Below are 13,130 nucleotides of genomic sequence, written 5' to 3' on the forward strand. Positions count from 1 at the left end.
TTCATACACCATCACACCACTTACCTGAGAAGAATTGGCACTGCCCTCAACAAAGGAAGGTGTCACATTGCCTGCCACAATCCAGCTAACAAGCGAAGACAGAAGACCTTTGTCACAATGATAGCCTAAAGCATTCTGCACAGAAACAGAAAACATTTGATTTCTTCTGGTAGAAGCAGCCAGATAGAGAAATTACAAGCTACAGTACATCATTCTACCTTCACCCAAGTCCCTTTCTGCCTCAGGTTCCTACCTCCCAACCTCAGCTCAACCAGCTACCACTAAAATGCCTGTTTTATTTCTTTGTGCAGAAAAGGTTGTGTTATAGTGACAGTCTGTTTTTCTTCAAGAGAGGATGCTCTGCTTTTGTTCTAAATACACTCCCAAACATTTGAAATGCAAAGACCACAGACTAAAATACTACGATAAAACTCATAAATGAGACATGATTTCCAAACAGGTTTTAATTCTTATAATTATCATTATTCAAATGTAAGATATTTCACTAGTCTTGACCTTCTGAGCAACAAAACAGATAACATAACCCTATCATCACTCATCACCATGACTGTTCTTGCTACATTTCAGGAAAACACATTCACATCAAAATTAAAACGAGCAACACATGGACTGACCATTTATACCATTGTATCACATCCATTTACCTTGTGCTGTTGGTAAAGCAGCTTTTGTATGCAGTCCTCTTGACTGTACTGAAAAGCAGCTTTACATAAGTCATCGAGCAAGAAGAGTGTTGCCTGGTCCCTGTGCCACAGCTGTTGGCTGGTGAGGACCTGAGCCCAGAACTCCAGTACTGCAGCCAGACCCACGCCATTTGGCTGGTCACTGAGATAAATGTGAGTCTGATGGATTAAAGGGTAGAATTAATCAAGAGATTGCTTATCTTAAAGGATAAGAATTAACAGATGAACTGATTAACTTGCATAAAGCTATGGGCCTATCCTTAAAATAAATAATTTACAAAGATGCAGTCTATGTCTGTGTAAAAATAGCTTGCCTCCAACCTCCAAGAGATTCTGCAGCCTGGAAAGCCCAGCACCTTGTGCAAAGGCCATAAACAAGGTCCTTGTGACCTGCAGGCATAAGTGGCACCTAATTCTGAAGTCTAGCCTCTGCTCCTGCAAAAAGTACTTAACAGAGTAGGCAGGTTCCCCTTCACACAATCACAGATCAGCTTGAGTTGGAAGGGATCTGTAAAAGTCCCATCTTGTCCAGCCCCCGCGCAGAAGCAGTGACATCTTTAATTAGATCAGGTTGCTCAGAGCCCCATCCTACCTGACCTAGAATGTTTCCAGGGATGAGGCCTCCGCTACCTCTCCGGGCAACCTGTGCCAGTGTTTCACCACCCTCACCAGTAACAAAATTTCTTTCTTAAATGCAGTCTTAATCTGCCCTCCCTTGGATTAAAACCATCACCCCTTGTCCTGCCACAACAGGCCTCGCTAAAAAGTCTGTTCCTATCTTTCCTGTAGCCGCTCTTAACTAATGGGAGCTGCTCTAAGGTCTCTTCCCAGAGCGCCTTCTCCTCTCCAGGCTGAACAACCCAAACTCTCTCAGCCCATCCTCACAGGTGAGGTGCTCCAGCCCTCACATCATCCTTGTGGCCTCCTCTGAAATCACTCCAACAGCTCCATGCCCTTCCTGTGCTCAGAGCTCCAGAAATGGACACAGGAGTCCAGGTGGGGTCTCACAAGAGTGGAGCAGAAACACAGAATCCCCTCCCTCACCCCAATGCCCATGCTTCTTTTGATGCTACCCAGGACATGGTTGGCTTTCTAGGCTGCAAGCATACATTGCCAGCTCACGTCCAGCTTTTTGACCACCAGCACTCCAACATCTTCTCTGCAGGGCTGCTCTCAATCACATCCCCAGCCTGTATTGAAATTGAGGATTGCCCTGAGGTGTAGAACCTTGCACTTGGCTTGTTGAACCTCTTGAGGTGCACACAAGTCCAGTTCTCCAGTTTGTCCCAGTCCCTCTGGATTTCGTCCTTCCTTCTCTCTTATGTTGAAAGCGTTTGACCTTGACCTCTCTGCACTTTAAAAAAAGATGCTGGGTTCCTAACACAGGATCATTTTTTCATATCACAGACAAATCAATGGTCAAATGCAAAGCTTTCAAACACCAGCATCTGCTGCATTCCCCAAATGACTCAGAAAAGTAAGGCTGTGTATCACATTCCCTTTTTAGGCAGATTTTTGACCCGATATTAGAAAATTCATTTTCCATGAAGTCTGGAAGGCACATATTGCTATGCCCAGTGTCACATGCATTGCCAGATTTAGCCAAGTTTAAGCAGAAGTATTTCAGGAAACCAAACCAAACTGTTTGTGCTTGATGCAGGGTATTTTGTGGCTGCAGAACGGCCAGATTCATTGTCCTTTTTAACCTTAAGCACTAATTTGGTAACAAAAGCCTTAATTGTTTTTAAAAAAACTCCCTCCTTTTTTATTTTTCAATAATCTTCTTACCTGTATCATGCTGCTGAGCAGCTTCACATTTTCTCCATATCTCACTCCGGTCAAGTGCTGTGTAACTTTATGGGTAACCTGCTGGGTGACGCCTTGAGGGACTCCACTATCCAGATGAAGGAAGAGTTGGATGTAAGATAGAAACCTAAGGATGTCAACAAATAAAATAAACTCTAAAATCTCTCTTACTTCATAATATACAGAAAACCTGCTCCTAGAGTATTTAAAGCCAGCTCAACAGCACTGGTGAAACATGTATAGGAGAACTTCGATTCACAAACATGCTGCAGATTTAATTGCTCCATTTTAACCATATCACAGGCACAGTATGAGCACACCATGGCAGACTGTAATTCAAGGCAGCTCATCAGGACTCAATACAGTTCTTGATCCACACCAACACCCAAAGCTAGCCCAGGAATTGTTTGGGAGACTGCCAGGTGGTGCAAGCCAAAAGCACCCCAAGGGAGCATATTACTGATTTACCAGGACAGACAGACAGCAGTGGAGAATGATCCCGGCTGCTGTTCGGCTCACCAATAGGGACGCAGGTAAACAGTAGCGTCTGCTTACTTTTCTCGCCCATCTAAACACAACCACGATTTGGCAATACAACCCTTCTGTGGCCCAGCAGCAGCACCAGTGACAACTGTACATGTGATGTTAATAAGAGACACTTCTACAACAACTTCCTCAACCACAGTCAATGCCAAAATTAACTTGGAAAACAAGACGTACTTCCCCATCTTCTGTGTCCCATTCTCAACGAATGCAAAACCTAGAATGAACCCTGATAAATTTAACAGTTAAGATGAAGTTTCACTGTTCTTTATCAATAAACATATTAGGAACATAAAAAGCTTACTGTTCATTCTTCAGGAGATAATACTGGCAAGAGTAAAACAAGGGTAAGATTTTATCCAGCACATGGACTACTGTTCTCAGATATCTAGACTGGACAAGCACACCCAGAAGAGGAATTCCTTCAGCACAGAACTTCTCAATGCTGTCAAAACATAAACAAAATAGGGAAAAAGACATCAATTATCAATAGAAAGGGAGACAGGTTGCAGATTTTTTATTTCTTCTGTTAACTGATGTAAAGACATTCATATCCTCACACTGAATCTCTGAAGTACTAAACTTCTAAATGCACAGAAATTTTTTTTTTTCTTCAGCTGTAGGAATCATTCAATCGCTGACAGGTTTGATAAGCTTTTCATGCCTTTCTGAGAGTTTGGGTCCTATCTCCCAAAAATCACTTGAAACGTGGATCTTTATTCATCAAATTCCAATCAATTTAAAGCTCAAGGTTCTTGCCTAAGTCAGCCAGCCTGCCTCGCTCTCCAGGCAAAGGAAGAGCCTACAGAGGGAGTTCCATGTTACCCACCATTAACACCTCCTCAGGATGGATGATCATGCTCTGAATATCTTTCTGCACTACCTACACATGTCATTCAGAGGGCTTGGTTGCAGTCAGCTGAGATCAATGCTACTCCTACTGTTCAGAAAACTCACTAGTGGCAACTTACTTGGTACACTGCTCTGTGTCAAGTTCTGCTAACTCAGGAGGGCTGCACATTGGGAAGAGCCATAAAGCATTAATCTTGTATCTACTCTGAGGCCATGAAAATGAAATATTGTATTCAGTCACTAACATACAGTACAGCACTTTGTTACTGTTGCTCATTAACAGAACTGGCCTCAAAGTTTTGTATGTGATAAATAGTGTTACTGTTCAGATAGGAGACAGACATCAGATGTTTCTTTGCAAGAACAGAGTGTTTGGAGAAAAAGCTTTTGCGAAGTAAACAAGTTCCTTGTTTTGCATTCCATCTTGTCATGTAAAAATTTCCACTCTCAAACCAGAATACCTCCACATCCATCTCAAATCGCTCTAGCACCCTGAAGCACGTATGTATCTGTAGCGTAACTTTAGCATCGATCAATGGCTTGTTGAAGGAGAAGAAAGCCAAGGCAATTTCTCCTTAAAGAGCAAAACAATATTATAAGCAGAAAACAAGTTAGTGAAAATTTTCACAGAATCACAAAATGGTTTCAGCTGGAAAAGACCTTTAAGATCAAGTCCAATCACTTGATCCACAATATCACCACCAGACCATGTTCCCAAGTATGACATCTACTCATCTCTTAAATGCCTCCAGGAATGGGGACTCGACCACCTCCCTGGACAGCTTCTGCCAGTGCCAGAGAATCCTTCAGTAAAGAAATTCCTCCTGATATCCAACCTAAATCTCTCCTAGCACATCTGGAGGCCATTTCCCCTTGTCCTGTCACTGGCCACCAGGGAGAAGAGACCAACCCCCACCTTGCTACAACCTCCTTTCAGGGAGTTGTACACAGCGGTAAGGCCCAATTCCCTCACCTGCTCCTCATAAGGCTTGCACTCTAACCTCTTCCCCAGCTCCACTGCCCTTCTCTGGACATGCTCCACTATCTTGATGTCCTTGTAGTGAAGGGTCCAGATCTGAACACAGGATTTGAGGCGCAGCCTCACCAGTGCCAAGCACAGGGAAAAGATATTTCCCTGCTCCTGCTGGCCACGCTATTCCTGATGCTGTTGGCCTTCCTGGCCACCTGGGCCACTGCTGGCCACTGAACAGAGTAATAGATAATTGGAGATGACAGATTCAGGGCAAATAGACCTGGGAGAGACTAATTAACCTAGCACTGGCTCAAACAGTGCATTTGATCATGCTTAAAATGCTTACCTACAAACCAGCTGAAAGTACTGGAAAAGACTGTTGGAACACAGCCAGGGCTAGGAGGTTCAGCATCAAGGTTATAAGCTCTCAATTTACTTTCAGCAGCATGAGTGCTTTTTCTTGTCATTATTTTCTCAGTGCTTTGCTGCAGCCCCACTAAAAAAAATTATCTGTAGAATAAGCCTTTCAGTAAATGTGGTTAAATATTACTCCTGACCATAACAGTCACACTAAGCTCCCAGTTTCAATATTAATTCTAATTACTAACACATAGTAGGCAAAAATTAATGTTAGCAAAATAACAGAAGGGGCGGGCACGCTGTTTGAGACTGCAGTCCCTGACAAACTGTTCAATGCTTTGCATCAGAAGTCCTTTAATTTTTTAAACATGCATAAAGACGACATCACCAAGGGCAAGTCCTTTCTGACCAACCTAGTGGCTTTTTTGTGGACACAGTGGACACAGGTAAACCGACAGATGTGATCTATCTGGACTTCTGTAAAGCCTTTGACACAGTCTCCCACAACATCCTTCTCTTTAAATTGAAAACGTATGGATTTGATGGGTGGACTGTTCGGTGGATAAGGAATTAGTTGGATGGTCACATTCAGAATAGGAGTCATCAGCTCCATCTCCAGATGGAGATCCATGACAAGTGGTGTCCCCCAGGGGTCCATACTGGGACCAGCGCTGTTTAATTATCTTCATCAATGACACAGCAAGCTCGAGTGCACCCTCAGCAAGTCCGCAGATGACACCAAGCTGAGTGGTGGGTTTGTCACACCAGAAGGACAGGATGGCATCCAGAGGGATCTGGACAAACTGGAGAATTGGGGTTGTGCGAACCTCATGAAGTTCAACAAGGCCAAGAGCAAGGTCCTAACGCCTGGGTCAGGGCAATCCATGGCTTCAACACAGGAAGCAAGGGAATGTGATTGAGAGCAGCCCTGCAGAGAACAACTTGGTGTGCTGGGGGATGAGAAGTTCAACAGGAGCCAGCAATGCACAGTCACAGTCCAGAAGCCCAACCTGGGCTTATCCAAAGAAGTGTGGCCAGCAGGGCAGAGGATGGAATTCTGCCCCTCTACTCTAATCCTATGAGACCCCATCTGGAGTCCTATGTCCTGTTCTGGAATTCTCAGCCTAAGAAGGATACGGAACTGGTGGAATGGGTCCAGAGGAGGCCACAAAAGATGATCAGAGGGCTGAAGCATGTCTACTATGAGGACAGGCTGAGAGAGTAGGCGTTGTTGAGCCCAGAGAAGAGAAGGTTCCACAGAGACCTTATAGCAACTTTCCAGTACCTGAAGGGGCTACAGGAAAGCTGAGGAGGGACTTTTTACAAGGGCATGGAGTGACAGGACGAGGGGGGATGGCTTTAAATGGGAAAGGGGAAGACTTAGATTAGACATTAGGAAGAAACTCTTCACTATGTCTTGAACATCCCTGGAGGTGTTCAAGGCCAGGTTGGATGGGGCTTTGAACAACTTGATTCAGTGGGAGGTGTCTATGCCCATGGCAGGAGGATTGGAACTGGATGATTTTAAGGTCCTTTCCTACCCAAACTATTCTACGATTCTATGTCAGTCACCCTCGGTTCATCATCAGGGAGGCCACTCAGTCCCTGGTGCCCGCCCATCCATCCATCCATCCATCCATCCAAAGCAAACACGAAAAAAGCACACTTACCTGTGCCCTAGAGTGGTCATCGCTAGTGCCAGGTAACAGCCAATGGGAACGCCTGCTTTGACAGCCTTCAGGAGGGGGTGAAGCGTGACTGACTCCGTCATGTCAAGCACACTGCCAGACACAGGGGCTACTGCCCAGCCATGCTGCATGCCACGGTCATTTCTGTGAAGCTTTAACCTCAAAATCAAACCCCATGCCCACTGATTAAAAGAAGTCTCTGGTGTTTCTCCATATCGAACAATGCTGGCTAAGTAGGAGACCTGGAACAAAGGAGCAGGAACAGGAATGAGAGGAAGCACAGCTATAGTACAGCACGTGTGCACTAGCTTAGGACTTGGATCAGCATAAGTTTCCTATTCTACCACAATAACGTGACACAAGACCAGAGAGACAGTAGTTATTTTCCAGACACACCATGTGGCCCCACAAATTAAATATATCAGAAATCTCTGTTTCTATGGCCTTGATTTCCACTTCACCTTCCCCATCATTTTTTGGAAAGGCTATCAACTTAAACTGTTTGCCTAAAGTTTCCCAACGGTCTCTAATTAAATTTTACTTTTAAGACTTAAAAAAAAAAAATCCCACATACAACTTTCAGTAATATTTAAGACTGCAAGTGAAAGGAAAACAAGATATATATGCACAAAAGCAACATCTGTCCACAAAAAGCCTAAAACCCGACAGCCTCTCCTTAAAAATAAATCTGTAATGTGGACAGGTAGAGTCTCTGTGGCATGAACATATGTCCATTACCAGTCTAAATCAGGAGGAGTTATAAATCTTTAGTATAAGGTATTGTGTGTGCTCTGACAAACCAGTGTAAATTGCACAGCTGTGAGTCAATGCACGTATTTCATCCTCTCTGCACAAGGGCACAAGAACCTAAGCATTGTTTTCTCTCAGGTTCCAATTGCAAACTCACATAATTCAGGACAGATTCGGCAATACAAGTGGCAACCAAGGCTGAAATAGGCTTAAAAAGAGACCTCATCTAGCTGGCAAAAGTCAACAAACCACGATTGAAGTACAGCAGAGGAGTAAGAAAAGAGCAGAGACAATAAAGAACACAGACTGCGGGATGACCAGGGAAGACTGGGGAAAAGAGCACAGTGCAGGAGGAGAGAAGAAAGCATTGTACAAGAAATACTGCAAAGACAAAACACAACACAATGCTAAAAGCTCGGAATAACCAGAAGCATCCTGAATTGAATATCCAAAAAAAAGGAATTTTTAACCTTGATCTTTCTGCCCTTCCACCCCCGTTCCGTAACTTGAAGTCATACCTTCCTCAGTTACCAGTGTGCTGTACAATCAATACAATTAAGTGTTTGTAGGTAACATAGTGCAAATCATTACTGAAAAGCTCCTAACATCTTGAGTCCTTCAATAAGGGAAGACTAAGAGCTGGGGACAAAGGAAGGATGTCTCCTATGTTCACCAGCAATAGTAAGTAGCCTTTAATTAAGCAAGTACTGGTTGACTCCATGTGACTAAAGGAAGCTTCACAAGAACAGTTTGCAACTATCCAACCACAAGCTGGATAATAACAAGTTTAAGATTTTTATTTCTCATATAGGTGTTCAGTTACGTCTAACAGTATCTTCAAACAGGTGTGTGGGTGCAAAAATACTGCGAGCTGGTACACGATGATGTTCTGGTAGTATCACGATAATACAGATTTTAAAAAGAAAAAAAATAAGGTATTGGCCTGCAGTTTTTCGTATCTATCACCATCGATAAGGTATTCCCTGTAATTCTGAAGAACAAATACCTGTTTTAATGCTTTCCGAAAGCAACCCAGCATATGGTTTCTGAGAGAGATATTTCTGATACGCTTCCAGGACCATCAATGCCACTTCAGAATGGACAGCTAGATCCAGATGAAGAGCATCCTGCAAAAAACAGAATCACAACCAGAACTCTGCTTCACTTAAAAGGTCTCTAAAATTGTAACATTCGGTCACACTACAGAGAAATAAATCTAATTTGAACAGCTAGAGATTAAATATTGTAATAATTGGGCAAAATCTTAGACAATAAGAAAAATTTCAGCCCAACACTGAAGAATAATGAGCTTACAATGGGCAATACAAAGCTCAATAGCTTATTTATTTCCAGAAAAAAAGAGACCATAATCACTCTGACATGCACTTTGTGGACTTATATTGATTAATACAAAAAGATGTATAGAGAGCATTTTAAATTGCATATTACAGACGTATAGGCAATGGAAAACTTGTCCTTGAAAAATAAAAAATAACATGCTTTATTCTATCAGAACACAGTAAATCCTCTAATCAGCTGCCACATGAAAGAACTATATTTCCCCGTATCACAGGATACAGACATGACATTGGTTATTGCACAGTAAAGACTCCCCAGTTTAATTTGCCCTACCATTCCTTTGTTTTCATGAGTCATCAAGAAACAAGGAGACAAAAAAGTAAGGCAATATTCAGGTACAGGTATGACGCACTCTCAGCAAATTTGGTGTCATCTGCAAGCTGAGTGGTGCAGTCGGCATAGGGACCTGTAAAAGCTGGAGAGGTGGGCCTGTGTGAACCTCCTGAGTTCAGAAGGCCAAAAGCAATGTCCTGCACCTCAGTCAGGGCAATCCCAAGCAAAATTACATTCTAGGGGAAGAAGGGATTGGGAGCAGCCCTGTGGAGAAGGTCATGGGTGGTGGCGGACAAAAAGCTGGCCATGAGCCAGCAACGCACACTCACAGCTCAGAAACCAAGCAATTTCCTGGGCTGCATACCAAAGCAGCTTGGCCAGCAGGCAGAGGGAAGGAATTCTTGCATTTCTATTCTGCTCTCATGAGACCCCACCTGGAGTCCCTGTGTCCAGTTCTGGAGCTCTCAGCTCAGGAAGGACATGGACTTGTTGGAGTGAGTCCAGGTGAGGATCACAAAAACGGTCAGAGAGCTGGAGCACCTCTTCTATGAGAGGTCAAGCTGAAAGAGCTGGTGCCTGCTTGGCCTGGAGAAGAGAAGGGTCCAGGGAGACCTTATGAGGCCCTTGAGCACTTAAAGAGGGCTTGTAAGAAAGATGGGGACAGACTTTATTAGCAGGGCCTGTGCAATAGGAGAAGGGGGAATGGTTTTAAACAAGAAGGGAGATTCAGACTAGATAGGAGGGAGGAATTTATTATGCCGAGAGTGGTAAAAAGCTGGTACAGTTTACCCAGAGAGCTGGTGGACACCCCATCCCTGGAAACACTCCAGGTCAGGTAGGATGGGGCTCTGCATAATCCAATCCAGTTGAAGATGTCCCTACTCATTGCAGGGGCATTGCAATGGATGGGACCTTTACAGATCCCTTCCAACTCAAAACGTTCTGTGATTCTAAGAAAGCAACACAAGCAAAATCCTCAAGCAAAATGCTGCCAAAACATTGTGAAGTTCCAATCCTATGTCATCAAGCTACAGCCATCACATAAAAACATGTAATTAACTGTTTTCCATATTCAGTGTGTAGCCTCAGATTGAGTAACACTTTTACCCTGTAAAACCGACCAAGTTCAGGCCTCTTGTTTTTAATACATACATGCTCACCAAATCCCCAGTTTAGCCCTTCCAAGATAATGCAGGCCAGTTTGTTCTCCACTGTTGCTAGACTGTAATTTAATAACCAATCACGAATGAGTGCTATCTCAGAGGAGGAAGGCTTCCACAGGTACAATGGCAGCTCTTTTAAACAAGTACAGAGAAACCTTTGAGGGCAGGAAAAAGAAAGATTAATCAGTGCTCAGTATGGAACAAGAGTGACATGATCAAAAACCCACAGACAGATGTTTAACACGATTCATTAACAGCAAGCCACAGTCCTGTCATACAGTTTGGTATGGCCCTTTAGTTTTAATTGGATACCTTGTTTAAATGACGGACATCAGCGCTTACCATCCCAACTTTCTCGATGGTGTCCTCTGACTCGATCCAGCAGTACAGAAATAATCTGTGTATGGATGCTGGCAATTGCTCCCAAACAGCTCTCTACCAACTTTTGAAATGTCTCTCTTGTGGAAAGACTAACATAGGACACCTGAGAAGACAGAAGAAGAACATTACTGGTTATGGCTGACATTCACTGACACTGCAATAAATTACCTTTTGGAGAATAAAGAGCTAAATAGCTCTTGGTGATCCTAGACAAGGAGGTTGATAAATGCCAATACTAAAATTCAAACTGATTGCCTTTAGAAGATAACGAATTATGTCACGGTGCCCACAATGAAGTCCAAAACTAATTAAAGGAAAAATAATGCCACAGACATTAAAAAGAAACACACGTGACAACGACAAAAACCCATCACCACACAACAAATTTGAGATGCAAGGTAGATCTGAAAAAGCAAGCAAAACAAAGATATTTTTGTTCTGGCTTGGTCTACAGAAAAGGTGTTCTTTTCCCTAAAAAAACATTGCATTTCAGGATATTTTAATTCAGTACTAGATCATAAAACTCAGAAAGTAGCACTTTCTTAGTTCGACTGCAGAAACAAGCTACAGAAATCATGCATATTTTCTACACTTTCCTTTGTTAGAAAGGAAAACAGCACACACATCCTTTCCTGAGCGGAACAGTAATATTACTGCCTTCATATATCTCCAGAACAATGATTCTGATAAAATCCTCATCAACATCAGCCCGGTTTTGTTTGTGCCATCTGAGCAAATGTGGTGAGCAGAACAAATTTCTTCTGAGCAATTCATTGATTTGAGATATTTTCAAAATTTTCAAGGTGGTCTGGGTCTAGAAAAGTCACGTGAAATAAACACATCAAAAAAAGTGTTATAGGACATACTTCACCAATATCCACACATTTATTCCCTGTCCATCCCAGAGGGGGAAATCTGTGACAAAAGGAATTATCAGCACTATATCTGTATCCTCTCTTCAGAGGAGGCCGGTATCAGCTGCTTTAAAGTAATATGCATCATAATATGCAGTGAGTCTATACAATCCAGCAATACACTAGTGATTCATAATGAAAGCTACAAACTTCCAAACCAGCTGGAAATCAATTTTTAATAGTATTTTCAACTCCGCAATGCCAATCATCCCAGGAAAAACGATTGATACCTTTCACTTTTTAAAAGTGTTGTCATAGTTTTGGCTTCCATGGTGCACTGAATTCCACAGATTAGGTCCAAATTATATGAAATTATTCTTATTTTAATCAGCACACAGTCAAGAGTAGATTAAAACTAAGCCTATCCAAGCACAGCACAGAGGTTTTGAACAAGCTGAAAGACTATGGCCATTCCACATACCACAATTTCAAGCAGCAATTAAACCAAGGACATCATTCTATGCCAATCACAAATGAAAACAAATCAAGCATTTTCCCCTGGGCACAAATTCTGTCCAAGCGTTACGAGGAAAGGTCAACTTCAGCTTCTCAACTCAATACAAGAAAACAACTAAACTCACTTGTTTCAAAAATCTCTCTGAAAACAGAAAACCGAAGCTGACCAGGATTAGAAAGGCCAAGAGATGCTTTCACATGAACTCAATGCAGGTTTCCTCTTTAAATCCAAGAGCAACAATTTACCAAATGCAATAAATGTGGCATTCCTCAGAGTGGGGGCACAATAGGAAGGGAAATGTACAAAGAAACAGGACTTGAAAATTTTTATTTCCTCCAAATAACCTAGGTTCCGCATGGCAAAAAATGCATTGAAAAGCGGCATTTTGAGCTGTAAAACGGTTTTTGAGAGTGGTCCAGTTCCTCTGAAATGCAACATGCCAGTAAACACTGTTTACAGTGACATCAGCACAACAGTTGAATACACTGAAAAAGTAATCAATTGCGGCACTCAGCTACTTAACCCGCACAGGGCACGTGCCTCAGCGTGCTTGTGACTAAACGCTTCCATTGAGGTTACACTCTATTTTAAGGGCTTTCAATAATTTTGCAACCTTACCCCAACCTGAGAAGGCTGGGCTTGTACAGCCGAAACACCTCAGGAACAGTGTGTGAGAGGTCTGTGCAGCTTAAGAGTTCTTCCATACAGTAAATAAACTACAGTCCTGATAATTACAGTGGACACCCAGAGGAAGTCCTATCCATTCATCTCCTTTTCTATTGCTACCTTTTTCCCTTATATCACAAGCAGCAGAGTACTGTGGGGTTCACTGTTGTTTTTCAGAGGTTTTAAGGTAATACATAAAGACATAGCAGAATGCCTCACAGTACGGGGAACGTGTAGGGCA

The 13,130-nt window shown here is 42.7% G+C and overlaps 1 protein-coding gene across 1 annotated transcript in view; it reads right to left on the reverse strand.

Moving 5' to 3' along the window:
• Positions 1 to 13,130, reverse strand: part of EPG5 (ectopic P-granules 5 autophagy tethering factor) — a 65,254-nt gene that overhangs the window by 31,428 nt on the left and 20,696 nt on the right. The window contains 14 exon segments of the mRNA XM_054054583.1: positions 25 to 135; positions 666 to 863; positions 2,493 to 2,637; positions 3,358 to 3,498; positions 6,909 to 7,171; positions 8,687 to 8,803; positions 10,461 to 10,607; positions 10,609 to 10,626; positions 10,814 to 10,837; positions 10,839 to 10,955; positions 11,496 to 11,564; positions 11,566 to 11,601; positions 11,603 to 11,640; positions 11,643 to 11,666. Of these exon segments, the coding sequence (XP_053910558.1) occupies positions 25 to 135; positions 666 to 863; positions 2,493 to 2,637; positions 3,358 to 3,498; positions 6,909 to 7,171; positions 8,687 to 8,803; positions 10,461 to 10,607; positions 10,609 to 10,626; positions 10,814 to 10,837; positions 10,839 to 10,955; positions 11,496 to 11,564; positions 11,566 to 11,601; positions 11,603 to 11,640; positions 11,643 to 11,666 (1,448 nt within the window).

This window comes from Cuculus canorus, chromosome Z, assembly GCF_017976375.1.
Source record: "Cuculus canorus isolate bCucCan1 chromosome Z, bCucCan1.pri, whole genome shotgun sequence".
Classification (NCBI taxonomy): domain Eukaryota; kingdom Metazoa; phylum Chordata; class Aves; order Cuculiformes; family Cuculidae; genus Cuculus; species Cuculus canorus.